We start from the raw sequence: 24384 nt of genomic DNA, 5'->3' as shown, positions 1-24384 counted from the left end.
AGGGATGCAGAGTCACTAATAGATTATGAGTTTCTCTGTGGGGATTCCTGGCCAAGACAGAAACATGGCCCAGAGACCAGATACTAGAGATCTTTCCATTTGGCCTCAGAAGAAAGGTGCTTGAAACTAGCAGGGATGAAGAAGGAGCATGATGGGCACCTCTAAGACTGTTGAACGCTAGACTGGGGCTCCAGTTGTGATTCATAGTTGGGGAAGGAGTTTGTTGGATGTTAGCTCATGAAAGCTCCAAGCTACATCCAGAAGTCTGTATTTTCCCAGACTAGCAACAGAACCTATGTAACAGCATGTTGAATTGAGACACAGACATCTATCAATTGCACCAAAATTCATTGGCTTAAACTCCATCACCCAGAGCTGACCCTTTGCTACCGCAGGAAGTAATGGGCTAGAAATAAATGCCATCAGAAGCTGAGTCTAAGTAGATCTGTGATCATAGACATTTTGAGACACGGATTCGGTGTGGGCTTTCAAACAGATGGATTCTCTAGCATGAAATTGCCAAGAGTAAAAAGAGAACGCTAGTTTAATACACACGGCTGGGGAAGAGGCCGGGTCCGGATTCCCCAGTCCTGGCCCGGGACTTGCTCAGCATTCACAGCAAGCATGCAGCCCCAGAGCAAAGCAACCACGTTTCTCTCCCCGGTTTTTTATGTTGGCAAAGGGAAGACAAACGAGGGTTCTCTGGTTTGGGGATGGCGTGAATGAACCACACGTGTCCATAAATAAACCAGGAGCCCTCCAAACACACTGCTCATTTGTTCGCACAAAAGCCAGGCTGGCAGCCCTCTCACCGAGCCATGTTCGCAGTTGGATCCTTAATGCATTGTGAGCGTTCAATCAAACTTTTAGTGGTGAAACTCTGGGAGCAGAAAGCCAGCAAAGCCCAAATGGTCCCTTGGCTTTTCCATCTTTTGTGGCTGCCTGGCTGTGTTCTTGTGGGTTTTGTTGTCAACAAACTCCTGGCTTGCCTTTGAGCACTCCAAATTATTGAAAATGACTACAGCTTAAGACTGGCAGGATGATTGTTAAAAAACAGCCCTGGCATTAATCATAGCTTAAGAGCTTTTGGAAAATGATTCTAATTCAGAAGGGGTGGCTTACAAAGAGGCTTGTCGAAAGTGAAGCAGGCATCAGATTCTGAAAGGCAAAAAAAAAACCCTCCTTGGTACCCACACCTGGCTTCTTCCCGAAACCCAGCTGGCAGGAGCGTGGGGGGTGCTGTTCACCCCACCAGCTCATCCTGTCTGAGGCCACCTTGGGCCTGCCACAAGGCCCACAGCATGTGAGGCCCACAGCATGCCTCCCCCTGGATCCAGGGCTCTTGAGATTGGAAAGACTTCTGGGAGCGCCCACAGTCACAAGTTTACTAGCCGTCCTCAGAATAAGGAAGAAGTGGCTGGGCGCCTCATATTCTGTCAACAGTTGGATGCCTTAGAACCGGTGCTAAAATAAGCTGTGTGCACAGAGGCAGCTGCGTGGGCAAACACCCGGTCAGCATTTGCAAGGAGCCAGGCAGGGCAACGAGCTAATCCTTCTGCCACTTGCCTGCCTGGCACAACAAAGGAGAATGATTTTTGCCATCAGCATTCTCCCTATCACGGAATCATTGCACAATTTAGTATGATTAATGGTTTCCATTTAGGAGAAGCTGAGAATGAAAACCGGGGGGGGAGAGACGGCAACCCGGCTGGGGGTGTTTGTGGCTGCACCTCGGGCAGAAGGGTGGGGGAGATCTGGCCAATGGCCTCTACCTTTCCTGCAGGCACGACTGGGGAGGCACTCTGGGGCGAAGAGACACATGGCTTTGGACATGCATTTGCAGGAACAGTCTGAAAGCTGCAACCTTGTGATGCACTGTTTGCTGTTTCCTCCTTGCAGCCTTCCAAATGTTTGCGTAGGAGAAGCTACTCCCTCTTGACCAGCCCAAGGGAGGGCTTTTCCTCCCAGAGGTTCCTAACTAAGGGTTGGCTCTGGGAGGCAGCATGGTGATGGGGCTGGATGGCTGAAATTCGCAGAACTACCTATGCCACTTCTTGGCATTCCTGATGGCCACGTGGGGGTGCCATACAGGGAAAGACCCCACCTTTGCACTAGGACGATAGCTGTGACCTTCAGCACGGCCACCTCTGTCTCTGGAGCTCCGAGGGTGCACCTAGTCTCAGCTCTGAGTGGCTGGCTCCCCCGGGAGTTCTTCTCTGCTCTGCATCGTCCTTCCCTTTCCGCGTCTGCAGGCTCTGCTTCTGGTCAGATTTCACGGCTGCTGGAGGTGAGTGGTGAGACAGAGGCCACCGTAGCCAGAGACTTGTGGGTGCTGATAGAAACCAACCAGGAAAACAGAGGATTCAAGAGGGCATTTTTTTTTTTTTTTTTTTAAGCAATAGCCACTGTTACTGAAGCCAGAGAAGGAGAAAATTGGTGATCTTGGCTGGGTCTAGCGTGACTCAGAACCCTTCTTGATGCATTGGTGTCTCTGCAAGGAAATCTATTATTTTCCATAAGCTGTCTTAAGCATCTCCCAGGCTACATTTCTGGCTGTGTTAAGAATCAAGCCATCAAGAACAGCTGTGAATGTTACACACTTTCAGCAGCAGCAATGGGCTTTGGCAGGGAAGTAGGAGCAAAAAAACCCAAGTAGGACATTTCAGTTGACAGTAATGGCATTTTCCCTTCCTTGTCCAAACGATAAAAGATTCATGCTCCTAATTGCAACACTATAGCTGCCCCCATCACTTTATTCTGGGAGAGGAGGTTAGAGAAAACAGGCCTAGAGAGAGGGAGAGAAAGAAAGAGAGAGAGAGATGGATAGTAATTTCATCACTAGCTAACAGAGACTGATTAGTGCAGAAGGCTTCCTTCCATAGCAATACTTTTTAATCAGGGCTGCTGTGTCTGGGCAAACAGCTTTTGTGGATTAGCTAGACTGGAGCCTGCCAGCATCCGTTGCAAGTTTAAACGATGAAATACACAACTACAGAGAAACAAACCAAAAAGAGTAATAAAGTCACACATTTCAATATTCAGTAACCATTAAGGGATTTAAATATTTGCTTGCTATTAAAGGCTTGCATTAGGCTCTTCCAACACCAGCTCTGGAAGACTGAAATATCAATTACAGATCAATTTTCCCCCTAAGTAAACACTAATGCAGGATAAACAGTATTAGAAGATGCAATCATAACATTGCTGACTTCAGGATGGACTTCCTGCTGGTAACAGCAAGTTTAAGCCTGGTGATTAATTAACCTGAGAAGATAGCACTTAAGGAAGATTTAAGATGATCATGTCTGAAATATGATTGTGAGCAGTGTGCGTCTAGAGGGCAGCTGAAGTCCTGTGTTGATTTCACCCTCAGTGACAGTCTTCATTTTCCCTGGAATCACCACCCACAGCTCAACACCTCCAAGGATTAGGAGGGAGTAAAATGGGAATTGAGGGTGGGTGTGTACATGTGTGTAGAGAAAAAGCAGTAGATTTTAAGTTCCTTGCTGGAATTAATTCCATATTTCAATATACAAGGTTCCAGTTGCATTTCCTGCACTGACCACCAGGGGCAGTAGACATTCTATGTTCACTTAGGAAGGAAAAATAAAAACAAAAAAACAAAACATTTTGCCTAGAAACTGAGGGTTGAAAGACTTGAAAATGATTCTTGATTTAAAGTCTAAGTTTTGGGGTGCTCACATTATTCTTGTGCCTATCAGCCTCTTGCCAGCACGTGGTGTGGGTTGGGGGGGTTGGTGGGGGGTGGGTGGAGGGTTTGGGGGGTTGGTATGGGGGCATTGAATGCTGTGGCTCTTACTGGAGGCACATTTCACAATTTTGAGATGAGCACAAGGCAGAGATTATGGTGTGTATTTTTCCAACATGGCATACCTCATTCTAAAGGCTTCTTACAATATATGTGGGCAAGGGTGAGGGTTTGCTTAGCTGTTTCCCCAAAATGTCATCCCCCACTGGGAAGGACAGATATGCTGTCCCAGCAGCTCCTTGAGAATGATGGGTTGAATAGGGCCAGCTGGCTCATTACTGCAAGTCCAATCTGAAAGCTGCTATATGGAGGATGGACTTATAAATGTCAAGATTGAAATACAGAATTGGTGACCTGTTCAGACTAAGTGGAAAGTGAGATTCAGGCAATCGGATGCTTGGCTATCGCCCTGTAATGATCTACTACTTGCTGAGTGCCTACTACGTGCCCACGACTGCAATTTATTGGCCCACAGGTTCTCTTGGACGACGGCCAAGAGTCGCTTTCCCTTCTCTTGTACAGTGTCAGGACGTCTAAGTGCTTCGTTCTGGAAACACCTCCCAACTATATATGTGCGGCTGTGGGCACAAATTTCACCCTGAAGGAGTTCGGCTGCCAGTTCTTCATGACTAAGGGCCATGTACTTAGTATCCTGAGAAAAGGGTGTGAGTGTAATAAAGGTCTTAGGTAGGCATGATTTTATAATAAAACCAAAATGTCTTTGCTTTAGCAGGGTCCTTCCACCTGTAGCACAGTGACTGCCTGTCACTGTTGTTTAAAGGCTCTGGATGGCAGAATCAAAGGAACATTTCTCCATGGAGTTAAGTCCACAGCAGTGCAAGAATTACATTGCAAGGAGACAGAGGACAGTGAAAGATTGCACCAATTAACACCCGCATAGCACCTCAGGGTTCCAGTTGATGTATTTGGAGAACGCAAGCTGGCCAAAACATTTGTGAAAACTCTCTGGAGGAATTGAGGACCGTTTCACTCCCACACCAAAGGGAGGACCAGGCCACGTATCAAGTTCCTGATGATGTGGGCTGCTTCGGGCACCTTCTTTGCATACCCATGGAACTCAACCACCACCTCACATCTGCCTCAGCTCAGTTAAGGCCTTCTCGGGTCCCCCTTCTCTGCAGGTCACAGCTGAACCTGGAGTCTCATGTTACAGACAAAGGGAGTGGGTGTGGGACACTAAACATTCCATATGCCGTGTGGCCTGGAATAACTACACTAGTGAGTGGTGAGGACTAGGGGATCCTTGCACGTTCTAAGACCAGCTTCACAAGGGCACGGGGTGTCCACATGCATAGGAGCCCAGATAGCTCCCTCCACTTGAGTCCTGACCGCATCTTGGTAGCCTTGGGTAACCTTCTTTCTTTAACCACCATTTGCGTCTATCCTATATTAAGACTAACAAGTAGTGGGTACTTAGTCCACATCTGGCATAGTACTCACTAAGCGCTTCCAGCCAACCTGACTTCTCTGTTAACATGGTGACCCCTCCCTTACAGAGCAGGAAAACAAGGCCAGGTAGGTGGGGGAACTCGCCCAAGGTTTCACAGCTATCAAATGATGGGGTGGGGACAGGGATCCAGGCAGTCTCTTAGATCTCTCCAGTCCTTCTTCTACAGGTCTTTTTACAGAGGTCAAGAATCAGGACTCCCCACTGCTCCCTGCCCTGGGGCAGAGGCTGGGAGAGGTCTCTGGAATCTTAACTCTTGTTTGAGAACAACTTTGAGAACACCCACAAGACTGATCCCACCCTCCACGCCTTCCTTGATTTCGCTTTATTCTTCCCATGCAGCAGGCTGGCTGGGCTTAATGCTGTTTGTACCTCCTTCTGTTTCCACTAAACCATCCTTAAACGTCCAGCTGGGGTCCCAGCTCCTTCCAAGACGCTGTCTTGAGTCTCCGGCCTCCTGGTTTCCCTTCTCCAAGAAATTCCCCTGGCAGTCTCTGGCCTCCTTAATTATATTTGGGATACCTCCCCCATGGCTGGGGACCAATTCACGTTTTCCTGTGGGTGTCACAGATGCCCCGGTTAGTCTCCAGGGACGACCTTACACTTCCCTCTGTTTCTCACAAGGCTGAACGTGCAGCAGGAGCTCCATAACCGTGTGTCTGATTTGCTGATTTTTACAGAGACAGGTGAGAGGCCCGGCCGGGATGGGAGAGGCTGAATTGAGGCCCACAGCCTCATTTGGATTTTCTAGAGCTTACCTTTTCTCCCACTGCCGAGCTCTCCCCGTCACCTGCCTGAAGAGAGAAAAGCGGGACGGACTCAGCCACAGCTGGGTGAGCAGTGGGAAAGGGCCGTCTGGGGCCGCTCACGTGTGATCTGAGCATTTGAGAGATTGGTCGCCGTGCAGTGCGGTCACTGCTTGCCTGGGCCTGCAAGGCAAGGGGGAAGGTGACAGATCGAAGCAGGCGGTCCACCCGGCCTGAAAGCCCTGGCAGCCTAGACAGTAAGTGAGAGCGATCTCCCGCAGGCAGCCAGGCGCGTCCTCTGCAGATCTTGTCTTTTTGTTAAAGGAGAGAGTACTTGAAATGAAGAAGGAAGGATGATTGTGAAGACACGAAATCCCAAAGGAAGAGACAGGTGGAGCAGCCAACACAGGGGGTGGGTGGGGTGATGGGTGGAAACAGGGGAGTGGGGGCAGGAGACGGATCACCGGAGGGGCCGTTCCCCGCTGGCCGGCCACTGCAGCTGGTGCACCTGCACAAAATCACTGGGTCCCCACGCGATGCCAGACACCTGGCCCACCTGTCCGCTGAGTGGGGAGGAGAGAACGAGAACAGGAAGGATGAGCAGAGGAAGAGAAGGTGGATCCAAGAAGCCCGGCCAACTGCACCTCCGAGCACCTACTGCCCGCGTATCCGGCGCTGCGTGCGGTCCTAAGGTGGACGCTGGACCAGGGGCCCATCGCCTCCCAGGCGGAGGCGTCCGTAAGAAGTCCATAATGAGATGAAAGGATCACTTTGTAACATTAATTTTTTTTTTTATTAAGAAGACAGATATTTTATAGTACTTCTTTTTTTTTCTTTTTTTTTTGTAAAAATGGTATACATGAACCAATACAAAATGCGAATGGAACATATGGATATGGAATTTCTTACACCGTAACATCGTTCATGTACACCTTAAAAACAGAACTGGCCTAAAGGGAAAAGTCAGACGTCGGTGTGACTAAAGAACAAGCTTATTTGGCATCAATTATACATCCTTCATTATTTTATATTCCTTTAAAAAACACAAAAAACAAGTTTGTTCTTTCTTCACTCTAAAAAAAGTGATCAACCTGTACAAAGTAATACTCAACAATACATTTCAAACAGTGCACTGTATACTTAAGAAAAAAATACATAAACCAATATACAACTAAAATCCATAATTTCCTGTTTTTGCTTTGTTTTATTATTATTATTATTATTATTATTATTTTTCCAATGCGTGGGGCCTACACTTTGCAATCTACCTGAGACGGAAAACACCAATCAAAACACATGAACCTGAGACATGTCGACATTTTAAGCCATAGAGTCACATCGGAGCACTGCACTACTGTACACTTGTCGAAACAGAAAGATGGGAGGTCCCCAAAAATGAGATGCCAATTCGATGAGCAATGGTTAGGGTTTTTTTTTTTCTTTTTTTTTGTTGTTGTTTTTGTTTTTTTCCTAAAAAGAACAGCTGGAAAAAACCTCTCAACGACATGCTAAATGGTTCTCACCCTTTGATACGATTATACTATGGTCGGAATGGGTGCTAAGGGCTCGGAATAGAGCTGCACATTATAAAATTCATTGAAAAAGGGATGTTCATTGTGGCTTTTTGTCTTGGTTAAGTGCCTAGGGATAGGAGAGGGGAAAACAAAATGCTGCTCGATATGGATTTTCTTTTACATACCAGTCCGTTCCCAAAAGGCCCCCATATTGCAATGGTTCTATCAAAGGTTAAAATAAAGACAAGAAAAATAAACACGCTTTCAAATAACAAAGAGTTGACACTTTTTCCCCTTAAATAAATCAGCGTAAGTTTTCCACATAATGTAACAATAGTAAAAATGCACCTTGCAAAATCCAAAATTACTCACTGAAAATGTTATATAATATATATTTATATATATATAGATCTATCTTTTTTTTTTTTTTTTTTTTTTTGATGCCATCTTTCCATAGGGACTGTATTCTGGAGTCTGGAGCCTTACCAAAGCATATGGTAAGAGTTTAGTTTTCGTCCGTCAGGACTACTTCTAGATTTCCTAGACGTTTCAATGAAAACCCCATTTCTTTAAAAAACGTCAATGGTAACTAGACTCCTCTTCCTTTTCCCAAGGCTCCCCATCTAAGATATGTTCAAGGTAACTTATTTTAGTAGCTATGCACTATGGCTGCCATCATGCGAGGATCAGTAATTTTTTGGCAGATGGTTCTTAAGGCTGAGGAAAGAGGCCAAGGCTAGTGTATGAAAGGTAAAAAGATAAAAACACTCACATCTGAGTTTTGATTAAGTAACTGAAAAACCCCTTCATGCTGCTTTTCCACCTCTGCTCTGACCTTTCGAGAACTGAGATGGACGGCGGATGTGTCTGAGAACAATACCGACCCTTCTTTTGTACCTCCTGCCTTTGTCAAGCCAAATCGTAAGGAATGAAAGTTTCACACGGATTTGAGTTGGAAATCCCAGCATGACAAATATCTGTAATATACAGTACATGCAGGCCACATCCCACTGCCTTCCTAACTAAGCACAAAGGAAAAAAAGAAAAAGAAAAAGGAAAAAAAAAAAACCAAAAACCTGTCCCATTCAGTCATTCGCACACCACATGGACTTGCTTTTTCCTACAAATTAGTGAGAAGTAAGGCCGATTGGGAAAGGTGGATGGAATCATTTGGAACAGAAATAATCAGAGCAGAACTGTCTTTCCCCCCTCCCTACTTCCCCTCCTGTGGCAACTCAAATTCATCCACTTATATAAAAGGAACAGACCTCACCTGTCAGGTCTGTTTAGGGCACTGAAAAAGGAGGAGCCCTTTCTGCCCCAAACCTTTCTGGACAGCGTGGGGTATTATCTATACTGAGCCGTCTACAGATACAGAATTAAAGACAGTTTCAATCTCATTGTGACACACCTCACTTGCAGATAACCCTGTACAGTAATGTAGTTCCACAGCAAACAGAACAGTTTCTGAATCACAGTCTAAGTTTCTAGTCTTCACTGCTCTAAAGTATTTGAAACATGGGCAGCAGCAAAGAGTTCTCATGGTTTGTTCACCCAAATCTTTACGACAACAGAGAAGAATGCATTATGGATACACTAAATTCTGAACTATGAAATCTAAACTGTGCTGGTTCTCCTTTTATGAAACTGAATTTTGAACAGAAAGCTTCAAAAATAGAGGAAAGGAACAACAATAACAAAATAAGGAGGGTCAAAAGGTTCTAAGGAATCCCAGCAGGCAAATTCCAAAATGGGAGATTTTGGGGAAAAAAAAAAATCCAAAAATTTGTTGGGAAAAATAAACTCGCACAAAGGAGGGAGGGAAAAGAAAAAAAGGAACGCAACCAATAAACGAAAAACAAGGCACAGAATTTTCTGCAGTCTATCCAAATTAAATCCAAGCGTCCAAGTTTGACTTGGTAGGAAGAAATAAAAATTGAAAAACCAAACAATCAGAAAAAGAGGTGTCAAACAGCAGAGTGTACTTTTCAAAGAACATTTCTTTTCGTTTTTTTTTTTACACAGCAAATCCCAAGCCTTCCCAGTCTCACACCTTTCCACCCATTCATAAAAAAACACACGAATTTCTCGCAAGTTCCAATATCACTGTCTCTTTATCATCTAAATAGGGCCAGTTGGACACCTCATTGAAACAAAAGGGCTGATCTAGATGAAGTACTCTTTCTTTTCTTCAGAGTTGTTCTGTCCTCCTTCTGCATTGATTATAGCTGTGTCTGCGTCTGCTGCGTCATCGGCTCCTTTGGCTTCATGAGTGAAGTATGTACCTGAAAGATGAAGGGGTAAAGCACCGTGACTGTCTGATGGCCGCTGTGTAAAGTGGTACAGAGATGGCAACTTGCTTTATGGCCATCATCAGCCGAAGTGGTGTGCAGGCAGCAGAGGGGAAAAAACAATTGGAAGAAGAGAGCGAGGTGGGTGAGACAAATGGGGATCCGGGGGTTCCAAAGGCACCACTCCAACTGAACCGCTGCGATATAATTCAGCAAATGAGACATTAGAGCCGTGATTATGACCAGAGGATGTCAGCAGAAGAAGACGTGAGTGGGAGCTAAAAATGCAGGAAGCTGGAGAGCTGCTGACAGTAAACGCCCAGGACCAATGGCCAGATATGTGCACGTACATGGTTAAAGACCAAAGCAAGGAAGAGCAATTAGCCAATAAATGAATTAGGGCCCTGCTGATTTCCTACGCCATCTCACACTGTTTATTTGAACCCTCACCTCCTGTCTTCAGGAGGCACTGGTGCCTGTCCATTAGCGAGCATGTGCTTGAACCTGCACAGGTACGTTTGATTTTTCTTCTCCCTCCCATTGCAGAGTGGGGTTCCAGATTGAGAAATAATTTGATGTCGTAACAGCTGGAAGCAAGGCATGGGATCTGCCTTAAGAAACGAGTGATTCTTGCTTCTGATGTCACTCTAGCCGGGACCCAGATTCATGGATTTGCTAATTGGCACAGCCACTTTATAATGACAATAGACAGAACATTAACGGAGTTGGTGACACTCTTTATCAGCAAGTCCCAACGGTTTACGTGGAGAAAGACAAGGGTTGCACCTCTGTATGAAATATAGGTAGAGCTGGCACTGCCCATGATAATCAAATCACCCTCCTCCCGTTAGGTATCGTGCTTGCAAAGATTCTTAAGTAAGAAAAGGCTGTTGAACTTTCACGTTTTCAGAGTGACAGATCCGAGAAGGCAGGCAGTCGGACGGTCCTCTCATGTCCCTCTTTCCTCTGTAGAGTACGCCCTCCTCCCAGCAACTCCCAGGCATTGTGCAGACTTTAGCCCTGCTCTCTCGCCTGACCTCCCTGGCTCCATCAAGCTTAACACCAAGAGGCTGGGAGTTCTCCGCCAAACAGGCTGCCTCTTGGGGGCGGGCAGAGTAGACAGAGCACTGGGCGTGGGCAGAACCCCCAGTATGGAGGGCCCCAAACTGTTTTACACTCGAGATGGGCACTTTGGATTCTAAAGGTGATTGTCAAGCACCTTGGACCTCCATTGCTGTGCTCAGGGGACCCACCCTGAACCCAAGGTCTACCATGCGGCAGTCTGCCAGCGCCTCGAGTTTATACTACAGGAAAGGCCCGGAAGCCCACTGCACAGCGCTTGAGAAAAATACCCGAGAAAGACCAGGGCCAACAAAGAAAAGGAAGAATAAATTACCGAGAGGGAGAAGAGGCTCAGAGCAGCGTGGGGTAGAGAGGAGGAGCGCTCGCAAAGATGATTGCCCATCTAGACTGCATGGTTGATAAGTGTGATGATTAATGGCAATTTAAATCAATTGCACTGATAATTTTAAAAATACATATTTATGTGGCTTTTAAGGCACATCAAACCAAGGAAGTATTCTAGCCACTGTGACCAGCTTACCCCAGCATTGGGGGCCGGGGCACAGGGCTAGCCCACATATTTCCCGCAAAGCAGAAGGTCATGGGGATGCTTTTATCCTCTTTATCATTGTGGGGTTCACGCCACACCTCACACACCAGCCCCTTATATTTTTTACTCTATCCCCGATGATGGATTGTAGAATAACAAACCTATAAAGCTTTTTATTTAGAGAAAAATCCAAATCAAGGAGTGCTACTCATCAACTCTCAGAGTCCTTCCTAATCAGCGGCTGTTAAGATTGTTTTTTTTCTGTTTTTCTCTCCCAGTTCCAGGAATCGAAGAGGCTGTGTGGCCCCAGAAACCAAACTGCCTATTCAAGGACAAGCTTGCCAAGTCCCGCAAAGGCAGGGGCCATGGTGACACGAGGCCTCCTGGCTGCCCAAGCTTACAGGAGGCCCCCTGGCTTACCTTTATGTCTGGCAAAATAGCGCCCCAGAATGATGAGCAAACACAGCATGGCAAACACCACCACGGCCACGACGCCGCCAATCACGGCGTGGTCCACCGCCCTGATCGCGCCTTCTTCACCTGCTCGAGAATCTGTTGAGATCAGAAGAGGAATAGGGATGTAGAGTCTATTAGGAGACACCAGAAACCCTGGAGACACTGCCTCCAGGATCAGAGGTCACTTTCTCTCTTAATGGAGGAGTCAGGATAGTCGAGATGGATCGAGTGCCACCGAGGGGACCTGTCCAGTGCTGAATTGACCTGTTCTCTCCTCAAGGCAATTTCATCCTAAGCGGCATCGGATCCTAACACGTGTGAACACGCTTAGGGATCAGAGAGAAGAAATAGAGTCTGTTCAATCCTGGCCTGGCCTTGGCGTTCACCTTCTCTGTTAACCAGCTGCAGATCCTATGCAGGAGGCTGACCTAACTATTGAAGGGAGCTCAGAAAGGCACCTTCAAGCAGAGACAGGAGCTGTGGAAGGGCGGCTGGAGCATCTTTCTAGAGATGCCCCGCAACTTATTCCCCATGAGGCATTTGCATGGGAAAAGCAAGGAGCTCAAAAGCCCCAGCTGCCTAGAGATAAAACAAGGATTAGGGGACTAGAGACAAGTGACATGCCTGCTACATTTAGGATGTATGAGGGAGTAAGCCTCTGTCTAAAAACCTAAAAACCTATTTCAAAAAAAGACAGCAAGGAATAATTGTACATTGCCACAGACGGTTTTTCTTTTATTTATTTAACACTCCACGATGCAATTAATTTTCCTTTATAAGCATCACTCCCAGGGGATGTCTTCTTTCGACTGAGGAACGACATGTTTGGCTGGGGAACAACTCCAAAATGAACCCCGAATGAGCTATGGCCATGCAGAATGGATGTATGGCAGTGTAAACAATTTTAATTTAGGAATGTGGCTACATCACCCCTTGCTGAAATTCTAATGGCACCCGAGATTTATAATGTAGTAAAAAACAATTATTCTCCCGTTGATTAATACATTAACATTTTCGAGTGGAAGCTAAACCATTGTCTTTTTTTTTATTGAGTCAAGTACGACACCTCCATTAAAATGATTTACTAGCTGTACCTTACAATTTAAGCACAGCAGCAACAGAAACGGTAAAAATCTTTTAACTTTACATGATTTGTGAAGTCATATGTGAAGGATTTACCATTTAAATCTTTCAGTACAAGAAGCACATGGCCTATAAATCTGTCCCCGTAGCAGTTGCTGGACGCCTAAGAGAAATGCATTTCACCAGGAAGACGGAGAGTGCAAATTCGAGTCAATTTTTAAGAAAGATTTATCTCTGTCTCTCTCCAAAGAACAGAGCAAATCTCTGAAGCCTCCACCTCTAATAATATTTGAAGTTTATCGATCAAGTGTACAGATCCGTGACAGCTAAAGGTAATGGTGCTCTTTTGAGCCGAAACCTGATACAACGCTTTCAGCAGGAGGGCATGATTTACACTTTCTATCGATATTTCCAATTCTGCTCTGAGATTAAGTACTGAAGGATGTGGGGAAATAACTCGTGACTGAGGGTTCCATGAAAAGTGTTTTAATTAAAAGATTTTAAATTAAAAAATGGAGTATTTAAAGTGTTTCATTAAGTTACCATTGGAAGGACGACCAAAAAAAAAAAAAAAAAAAATCCCCACTCCAAACCCAAACAGCAATGTGGATGGAATCGGAGGCAGCAGCGGGTCGCCCAGGACAACAGGATGATGGGAGTTTAATTGGAGAATGGAGATGGGTTGGAGGCAGAGTGCACTGCAGCCAATTAGCCCGCTCTGTGACGCACGGGCCCCTCCAGCCACACGTCTAATAAGCTTGCCTTGAAATGTGGCAGAGAGGAGTCTCCCCCTGTATCCCAAAGTGCTGCCTACTGCAGAAGCGGCAGCCTCCGTGTCTTGAAAGTCATTTCAACAAGGCAGAACTCAGCTACTGAAACTTTTTTTCCTTTTCTTCTTTTAAGACAACAGGGCTTGTTGAAGGGGCGAGCTCCCAGGAGGATGTGCCGTGACACACGGTTATCTGCTGGAGGCCAATGCTTTACACGCCAGAGACTCTCATCCCAACTGCACAGGTTCAAAATTGCTCACAGGGAGACCACGGTCATGGAAAAGCCAGAAAGCTGTGCTTCCCTTAGGGAGCTGTCAAAATAGGGGCTCTTGTGGGAATGAGAAGTAACTCCTCTCCAATGGCCACGAGCTTCAGACCTATTGAAAGATGAGGCTCTTTCAACTAACTCCCTGTGTCTTAGAATGGGGTGAGAAAAACAAAGTGATTCCAGCTACTGAGCAGCGGGGAAAGCTGGGTTCAAGAGGCGAGAGGTGAAGAGAGGTCCCGTCCCAGGAAGATGGAGCAGAGAGAAGTTGCCCCTTCTAGACTTAACCCACTGAGGGAAGCACTCTTGTGCTCTCTGTTCCAAGACTGCCTCCTCCATGCCAAGGTGCAGGACCATCCTAGAAGCCTAGGAAAAGAAAGCCAGAGAGAGAGAAGTTGGGAGGGAGGGAAGAGAGATGAAGAAGGAGGGGGAAGCTCTGATAAGAGAAAAACAACCAACCAATATCATAGGGTATGTATCTGTGGGATTAATTTCTCCAGTCAAAAATCATTCATTTGACCTTTGCTTTCCAGGAACTCAGAGCTGAAGAGGCTCATTTCTTCTTGCCCTGTGCCCACATTAAATACCTAGGTTCTAGTTATCTTTCTCATTCTCAGGGACATACATATTTTATAGATAACTTATTTATAAGGGTAATCTCTCCAGCTATCTTCCAATACTCACTTTGATCAGAAAGTTTACTACCACCACTTAATCACTGAGACATCTCTCCTGCCTTCAATTATTGTGGACGGACACAGAAGGTAAGTGGAGTTAAATTGACAGGGAACAGAGTGGGCTGCAGCTCTGCCCCACCTCGTTCCATCCCTGGCCTGCCCCGGGGTTTACTGCGGGAGGCCCTGATGCAGTTCTGGCCGTCCTCCAGCGTCTGGTGTGGCCTGGCATTCTCTATGAAGAGTGGCGCTGTCTCCAGACTCATCTCATTCCTTTTTGTGTGTCCACGTGCGGGCTGAGTGGGTAGTTTTTCTAGTGTCGTTGATTGGTCCAAGGTGGCAGCTCAGTTAGTAAAGAATCTGCCTGCAATGCAGGAGACCCTGCTTCAATTCCTGGGTCAGGAAGATTCACTGGAGAAGGGGTAGGCTACCCACTCCAGTATTCTGGCCTGGAGAATTCCATGGACAGAGGAGCCTGGCAGATTATAGTTCATGGGATTGCAAAAAATCAGACATGATTGAGCGACTTTCATTTTTCGGGTGGAGGGCCGAGGTGAAGGCTGGTTCCCTACCCCTGGATGCTGTGGGCTGGTGCCTCGCTCACAGCCCTAAGCAGTTACACAGGATGCTACACAGAAGGAACCAGGCTATGGGAGCAGAATGCAAACTGGTCCCCAGAGCAGTGTCACCAACCAATAGAAGCATGGGTCCCACAAGGTCCACTGGCCAAGTGACCTTGTTGTCCTGCTCACAACTGTTCCTTGAGCAATTCCCTCACACAGAAGACTGTGAAAACGCCCGTGCCTTTCACCATCACCCACACATCCTGTGGGGTGCAGAGCCTTTCCCTCGGGTCCCATCAGTTTCTCTGGGGAACATCCTCTCCAGATTTCAGGCTGCTTTTCGAATCAGGCAGAGAAGGAAGCCTACAGACTCTACAGCCGCCCTCAGCTTCTACACTGTTGTTGTTTAGTTGCTAAGTCAGGTCTGACTCTCTGTGACCCCATAGACTGTAGCCTGTCAGGCTCCTTTGTCCATGGGACTTCCCAGGCAAGAATACTGGAGTGGGTTGCTATTTCCTTCTCCAGGGATCTTCCTGACTTGGGGATCGAATGCATGTTTCCTGCATTGGCAGGGGGATTCTTTACCACTGAGCCACCAGGGAAGCCCTAGCTTCTACATTACCTAATGTGTAATATGGCGAGCTGGTGGGGAATTGCCATATAGCACAGAGAGCTCAACCCAGTGCTCTGTGACGATCTAGAGGGGCGGGGGGTGGGTGAGAGGGAGGGAAACACATGTATATTTATGGCCGATTCACATTGTTGGATGGCAGAAACCAACACAACACTGTAAAGCAATTATCCTCCAATTAAAAATTTAAAAATTACTTATTAAAAAAAGTATGTGGGGATTAAAGCACTGGTAAAGCATTGAAGTGCATTAAAGCACCGATCCTCAGGCAGTGGACAGCTCTTGGTTTAGAAGGGAGTGTTTTCCCATCTTTAAGAGACACAACTGTCCCTCTCACTTAGTACGGTATAACTGTTCATTTCTGCTGAGAGTTCCTCATCAATCACTTCTCACGGGACTTCGGGGGACTCAGGCCTCGTCCTTCTGTGAGCCGGATTTTCAGGGGCGCTGTGCAGCTGCTGGGAAGCGTCAGCTCAGAGATGGGGCACAGTCCTTCCCGCATGGTCCCGGGCTGCAGGCCCTGCAGGCTCTGAGTGTGACATGAGCCTCTTTAAGGACAGATCAATCATGGACTGTTTAGTATTCGTGAGTTAGCTCTTCTTTGGGCCAAAAGCTGGAACAACTTGACTCCAGGTGAGGGTTTACGAGCAGCTTACAGAATACTAAGTTGGCTACCACTGCTTGGGTCACAGTTTCAACTACCCGGGGTTCCCATTAGCATCTTAGAAACTGCAAGGACAAAAAACTTCAAAGACTGTCCCAAGAGTGATGCCCGGACCTGCGCAGTTTTCTTTACTTTGGGACCGGGTGACCTGGCTTGACCCTTTCCTCATGGGCAATGTGCAGGGGGTAAGTTCTAAAGACACTCGTTCCCTAGGGCCCAACAAGAAAAGTGATGGTGGGGAACTTCAGTCTCCTTCCTCTCCCTCCAGGGGCCTCCCCTTTCTCTACCTGCTCTTATTCCTCGAATGTCTTGCCAGGGTCTCCTGAGCACCGGACTCTGGCAGTCACACGGCCTGTGTTAAAACGGTGCTGTAACAGACCCCGGTTTCTACGGCTACTTTACCACCTGGCACGGGACGCCTGACATCAACTGCCGAGTGAATGCCTTAATCATGGATCTGGGAAAAGCCTAGAAGCCTCCGCTGCCAGAGGCAGAGATCCATGGATAGCCATGGAATGGCCAGGATGTCCTAGACAAGCTCCTGGCAGACAGGGACCTTGGCTGGGGGGTCACCGAGCCAAGTGCCCACTGCAGCTGCAGCCGGGCTGCTTTCACCTTGGAGGGGCTGAAGTGTGATATAGTCATACAGTTCAAAGGCATGGAGGGGGACGGGACGACCACCCTACCTTGGCTTCCTTCACATTTCAACCCTCCCTTGGCCTCGGCTAGAAGGCATACTCAAAAACTTGGGGAGAGCTAGACACTCCCCTTAAATGCACATACTATTTTTTAACAAAGGTTACAAACTACCCAAGGTCTTATCTTTAAAATTAATACCAAAGACATGGGGGAGGTTCTAAGGAGATGGGTCTTCCTATCCTATATTTATTCCTTCCTACCTGTACTATCCTATATTTAACCTAACCTTCCGCCACTTCTCTATGAATGACTGTTGCCTGTTGACCTTTGGGAAAAGTGAAACTGTTGACTTTTCACAACAGTTCTGTCAGTCACTTGCTTTAGTTCTATTCTTTCTTCCTAGGCTGAGGTCTGATTGGACAAGTGAGTTTAATTAGAAACTTCAAGAAGCAATGTTCATAGCGGAAATGCTGCCCCCTGCTTCCTAGGGCTACAGGGATTACTAGATCTCAGAGGATGCTTAATGGCCATGACGTCATTGGCTACTTCTTACTAGAAAGAAAGAAAAAGCTTGACAGTGGATTTTTCACATCCGAGACGAAACCAGACTCTGACCTCAAAGATAAAACCAGTCCCCAAACCTGGCACCATCTGAGAACTACAGCTTCTCATTCTCTTCACCTATTGTAGCTCCCATCACGACAACAAAAATAAGTGCGCATTTTAAAAAGCACAACTTTATTACTGAAGGGGAACAAACTGAATGGCATGTGCTGACAAAATGCCACATTATTTGCTAATCCTAATATGTTATTCTTCTTTAAGATTTGCTTTTCTCAGCACCAATTCAATTATAGATGCTACAAATCCTTCTGACATTTAATTCCCTCTTGTCAGGGAGTAGTAAATGTATACAGTACATGCACAGCTTTCCCATTAAGATGTTAATACATATTGGAGCACACCGGCCTCCATGCAGCATAACCTTTCTTTTCTGTCTTCTGAGAGAGTGGAAGGGAAGGAATAAATGTGAGGCAAGAAAATCATGAAGGTTCTCATACAGCATCCCAGGCATCTAAGACTATCCTTCAGCTGCATCTCATTCTAGCAGTGTAACTCCAGCTATGCTAACGTTTCAAAAGAACTATGTTAAGCTACTTAAAGAAAAACTGCAGTCATCATCATCACCATCATCCTGCTGCCCAGAGCTCTGTCGGCATTCACTGACATCAGAAGTACTGCGCGCGGGCTCTGGTTGTACAATGATCAGGACCCGTGCTCTTAGGCAGTTACTGTCTATCTTTTCCTCCAGAAAGAGGCCCGAACAGGAGATGCCAGAAGGGGTAGGAGCTCACCTGCTGTGTGGCCTGCTGGAAAATGCCCTGGACGTGCCCACAGCCTTCTAGCCCAGGCTAGAAGCTGGGCTGCACTGCTTTTCTCTGTGGCTTCAGGCAGGTCAATGAGCCACTCTCAGCCACTGAGCACAGACATACAATTCAGAGGACTGTTTTGAGGAGCCAGTGTGTTGCTGAATATGAAGGGGCCTCTCTGGGCTGGGGCTTGGCATGTCATAGACACTCGACAGGTGTTTGTCAAATTGAAACCCACTGTCATAAAGCCCAAGGCGGGCTTTATTCCAGTTCTAATCACTGATTCCAGGTAAATACTTAGAGCACTTTGGAGTAAGGGTTGTACTGCACACTTAGTGCTGTTCTCAGAGGCTAAGATGCCCCAGAGATATTAGCTGAGGTGAAGTCACCAAGCCTCTTTTTTTCATTTATGCAGAACGGCACACAGTGTGACTGGTGGTCTGGGGCGGTGGTCAAGGCTGTGGGCCTGCCGAAGGCCACCCTGTCCAAGTAATAACTCAGGTGTACCATTTAAGCATCAGGATATTAAGCTCTTGTCAGCTAGGCATGAGAACAAGATTTTTTTTTTTAAATGCTGATTTCTCTCCCTTTTCAAGTGACTTGATTTTGTTAATTTAACCAACAGTGGAAATGACTTGATGCAACAGGATGCAAACGCTCCCAAGGCATTAAGCATCACCAGAGAGACCACAAGGCACACTCCTGAGTCCTCTCTACTCTCTAATGATGACGACTTAGAAGTATGATTGCCTTTTCCATTTTAAGCAACAGGAAGGCACTGAGGATGAGACTGGAGTTTTCCTTAAAGGAGTAGACACCTGACAAAGAGGACAGACTTGTGAAGTATTTCCAAACATACATTTCCCACTAGAATCTCTCTGTGGAGAAAGATGCGTCAGTGGACCTTAGGCATTTGGGGGTGTGAGGATGGATTAATGAATATGGTGAAGTCACCCCAAAGCAGTGTCCAACCTGTAGAACTGGAATTCACATTTTGTGCTGGAGCCCGCCAACTTATCAATTTGGAAGGAAAAGTTCCTATTTGATGGTCTCCTTCCTCCCCATGGGGGAAAACAGTAGCATGTTGGATTATGGGAAGATCAGCAACATCATGAAATTCAAACTCATGTTGTGGTAAAGTCATGGCCAAGCTGGCACGGACCCAGTATGATTTGCCAATCTACTGCCTTGTACTAAATGGAATTTTGCAATAAGGGAATCTACATGCTTTAACCCTCTGCAACCCAGCACCTTCCCATGGCATTCAGAACCGACTCAGGGGGAAAATCTATCCCACAATTTAGGAGATCAATGGGATAATGGTGCTGAAAACAGCGGAGCAGAGTTTAAGGTCGCCACTGGATGGGAAAGAGCTTGATTCAATGCTGGGAAAGATCTTTCCTGGTTGTCAGCAATATACCTGATGGGCTCTGGAGAAACCAACTTTCCCTGCCTCTTTCTTTGCAAGCACAGACTGAATCAAAAAGGGCCCAAGAGGAAAAGATTCTCAAGATCCCAGAACAAAGGAAGTGTGGATTTCACAGGGGAAGGATAATCACTTTTTAAACCAAAGTCTCTGTATCCCAAAAACGCAGGAAATTCTATGTTTGAATTCTGATTCTGTCTCTTGAGTAAATCATTTAACCTCAGGAGCCCCAGTGTCTTCATTTGTAAACAACCCTTCCTCAATGATCCCACAGGATTTTCGGGACAATCCTCCCATGCTGGCTCACGCTCGTCTCTTGGTCTTCCTGTCCCACTGGCCTCCCCTTGTGCGTATTTGTACATTCCACCTCTTCCCAGTAAAGTTATTCGCTTTCGTTTTACCCAGGTTTATTTTTCTCATAGCAGTAGTCTGACATTTCATTGTGCTTTGAGCCTGTCTCCCGGACAAGAACGTGACCGCATGAGGGCAGGATCCTGGCGTGTGAAATCTGGGGCACCTCCAGCCCCTGGTTGGTTTTGTTCACTGCTGCATCCCTGGTGCCCAGACCTGTGCCTAGCACACAGGAGCTCAAACAACTGCTGAACGAATGCGGGTCACTGAGATTAGGTGTGTGCCTGAGCGCTCTAAGCACTCAAGCACTATACAAATACAAGCTAAAGAAGACCTCACTTGAAATTTAGGGGCCATATCTTAAATGTGTCTACATAGTCCAGCTGGGTTTTGATGTTTTTCTTTATCATCATCATTATTATTACTAGTCTAACAACAACAAAAAAATGCAATTGCCTGTTTGCCAAGTCTGGGCCATACTTTATGTGGGAGCCAATAAGGAAAGAGTCCCCCTAAATACTAGGTCTACTGACAGTTCCTTACACATATTTTAAGCAAGTTAAGTCAGACTTTGAGGACCCCCACCAGACAGATGGTCGTATATTTCACCCCAGAACTGACAATCTGGATCTGAAGGCCTTTCAGGGCTTCCATTAAATGAAATGCTAGTTGCTCAGTTGTGTCCAACTTCTGGCGACCCCACGGACTATAGCCTGACAGGCTCTTGTGTCCATGAAGTTCTCCAGGCAAGAATACTGGAATGGGTTGCCATTTCCTTCTCTAGGGAATCTTCCCGACCCAGCGATCAAACCCAGGTTTCCTGCAATGCAGGTAGATTCTTCCCGTCTGAGTCACCAGGGTCCATTAACTAAACCAAGACCATATTTTAAGCCCATGTTTCCTCTTTAATCCATTTAAGGGACTAGAGTTAGCTCACCTAGATCCTTCCTTAACAACTAACATGAATTATCAAGGCCACTTAGAATTTGCCTTCCATCCACACTTTCCTATGGATTGTGACGGAGAAGTTTTTTCTTCCAGTATCACTTTCTTGTATTGGGGCCGGAACTGAAGACATGTCTTTGGGAAGCATGAGAGCTCTGAAATTTCTTGTTGGTGCCTTTGCTTCAAAAGCAGAAGCCTGATGGATTGCTCTGATTGTGCCAGAGGGCTATTCTCTGGCACGCTGTATATTTACCACCGTACTCCACTAAACAGTCCCCAAAGGCCCTTCCATTGCTGAAGGGAGCAAGGCAGTTGGGAGACATTTTTTTAAAAGTTTTAAAATAAAATAGAAGGATAAATAGGCTTGAAGCCATTCTATTCCACATGGGTGGCAATAACCACCAGCTGTCACAGGGAAACAGCAGATGTAATTGATAAAACAATTGAAAACTCTTGTGGATCCATCATCAATAAAGTTAACACCCAAAAAGTCAATGAAAGGGTTCAAAGTAGAACTGGAGAAGCTCCCCAGGTCCACCAATAATTAAATCACTGAACTACACACAAGCATAATTTTTTAATGCAGATTAAAGAGGAGGATCAGCTGGGCAACTTGCTTTGCTGGGTGAGGCTGGGGCACCATATGGTGCTTATGAAATTGTCATTAGCTGAGGTGGCAGTGGTGAATGGGGAGGAGGGGAACAGGGGGCGAGCAGAAGACAGACCAGCATTATTTTGAAGGAAAAAGCAGGATGTAACATTTATCCATAACAAGGGAAGAATGAAATTTCTACCCAGATGGAGCAGGGAATGGATGGTAATATTATTCATTACCACAGTTTAGCATTAAATGTGCAACACCTCCTCTAATTTATTGATGGACTGTTTAAGACGGGTGTTAACCTGTTTGTCTTGTCTTATAATTGAATTCAGTCTCCAGGCTACAGAAATTTGAGAAGTTCATCCTTTCTCAATCAATATGCTCCCCTTCAGTGACCCATTTCAAGACAGCTTCATAAAAAATAATGTATTTTGTTTTAATAAATTTAAACACTATGACAGCTGCTCAATTTTTATTGGGTGTTTTTTTTTTTTCCCTTCAGACGTCTCTTTGCTGCCGAGTGAAGCCATGCTCACAATCAATAGCAATTGATTAATCAGCATCCCCTTTGAACAAAGGTGCTAATCAGTTTTTGATTAGTTCATCAAACCAGATGCAAAGGCAGCCCAGCCCCTGCCTGATGGATCATCAGGGTTCTACTTGACTTATGGCTTCCGTGCAATGTGTGACTGCAGTGTTCCTGGATGGGGAGGGGGGAACAACGTAATTATTAATTTAACCGAATTATTATGAACACAAACAGTTGTTGGTTTATTGCTCTCGACTCAGGGGTGATTGATAGAGCTGCGGCAAGGCTGCATCTGACTTGGTGCAGAGCTGAGAGACCCACAGTAGTCTTTAATTGATGATGCTGGAGGAAGGGGTAATGGCTGCTTTAGTCCCATTTTCCTGAGGAGAAAAATGACTTCTGCGAATCTGAGTGATCCTTGTCTGGCTGATATGCCAAGAGGGATCAGGGCCAAGGAAAACTCAGTCCCTTCTTAGGATCCTTGAGATGATCCAATTGCCACTGTGTCACAGGGCTGTTTTATTTAGGGTCAGGGTCAGAAATGAGTGGACTACTTACACTCAGCATGATATTCTAAGCAGGGAGAAGGACTCATCTACTCTCACTTCAAAAGAAAAAGATCAGGCTAATGTTTTTGCAACTTCTCTAAATCCATCACAAACTGGAGGCAAAAATAAAACACTGCTTTGATGGCCAGCTATCTTTCTAATCTTCTATTTATTTATCTATCTAAATTACTTGGGATTTGGAATTCATTTATCCATCCAAAAAGCATCAGTTGAGAGCTTACAACACAACATGTGTACAGCAGTGAACAAAACCGATATGGCCTCCCGGAGCTTCCACTCTGCGGGAAAATCCAACAGTTCAAGTTCAGACTGGGACACGCTACCTAGCAGAAAAATAAAGGCATCCTTGAGGCTTGACAGAAGCACAGAGGAGGCGATAAAGCTATTGACTGTGAAGACAGTGGTACTAGCTCATTCTCTCACTGGGTAAGTAAGACCTGTAGTTAAAGCCACACCTCAACGACCAACTCTTCAAGGGAGCTGCAGTGAAACCTCTCCAAGAAGGGCAACATGGAACCCTTGTTTCCAAATGGCTGGAGTCAGCATCTATGGTCCTATGCCTTGGTTTCTCCTAATGAGGAAGGGCCCTTCCTTACTGACTTACTAAGAAGCAACTGATCAAAATGTTCAGGAGCTATAGCTGGTTGGCAGTGAAGTACCAGGACATCATGGGAGATCATATAATTGTTTAGCTCTGACCATTTTAAATCTCCTTCCCCTCCTTTTTAGGATATGCTTCTTCTTCTGGATTAGTAACACCTAAATCCTGGAATCAAGCATGAAACCTACTTTTGCAAGAGCTCAGTGTGCTGTGAAAAAGGTCTGAGGTGGATAATTAGTTTACATCATGGTGTGTGACAAAACAATTACCCCCCTCCCTTCCTCTCTTCCCCTCCCTGCCCCCACCTTCTAAGATTAACTATGGCCTGGCTTTTCTAGTATATTCCACAGAAGGGGATGATCAATATGAGGTTTTTTTTTTTTTTTAAATAAAGATCTTGTCTCATAATCCAACATCCTTAAAAAGCTTTGAAATGCAACGAATTTTTCATGAACCATTATATACTTAGAACATAAAAATTATTTTAAGCCACTGAACAGAGTGGCTTTAGCACAATCCCAAAGATGATTTGACCTCTACCACTTTACAGAGTCAGCCCCAATCTGAAATATACATGCAATATACAATCAGAGAAATACACAGGGAAGAGAGGTGGGTGGGGAGGAAGAAAGTGTTAATAAAAATCTGTTCTTTCTTTAGTCTCAAAGCCCACAGTTTTGAATTAACTGCTGAGTGATCCAAATGGCCATGTTGTGGAAGTGGACTGAGGGCCCACAGGTTGGACACTGCAGAGCCTTTTACCTAATGACTAGCCCTTACCTGAGAGGTCCTCACTGTCCAGTTCTTCTGCGGAATTGGGCAACTGAGTAAGGCCTTACAAGTAAAA

The 24384-nt window shown here is 45.8% G+C and overlaps 1 protein-coding gene across 4 annotated transcripts in view; it reads right to left on the bottom strand.

Moving 5' to 3' along the window:
• Positions 1–7193: 7193 nt before the first annotated feature.
• The window catches only part of CADM1 (cell adhesion molecule 1), a 346053-nt gene continuing 328862 nt past the window's right edge, over positions 7194–24384 (bottom strand). For 3 of the 4 annotated variants that reach the window (XM_065944568.1, XM_065944569.1, XM_065944570.1), the window contains 2 exons: positions 11821–11952; positions 7194–9782 (listed from right to left, as the gene is read on the bottom strand). In XM_065944568.1, coding sequence (XP_065800640.1) covers positions 9664–9782; positions 11821–11952 — 251 coding nt within the window. In that variant the 3' untranslated portion in view covers positions 7194–9663. Of the gene's footprint in view, positions 9783–11820; positions 11953–24317; positions 24372–24384 lie in introns of all 4 variants that reach the window. The other variant, XM_065944567.1, reaches the window with a different exon arrangement.

The sequence above is a fragment of the Muntiacus reevesi genome, chromosome 9 (genome assembly GCF_963930625.1).
Source record: "Muntiacus reevesi chromosome 9, mMunRee1.1, whole genome shotgun sequence".
In the NCBI taxonomy this organism is placed as follows: Eukaryota; Metazoa; Chordata; class Mammalia; order Artiodactyla; family Cervidae; genus Muntiacus; species Muntiacus reevesi.
This window is presented reverse-complemented; position numbering and strand designations above follow the sequence as displayed.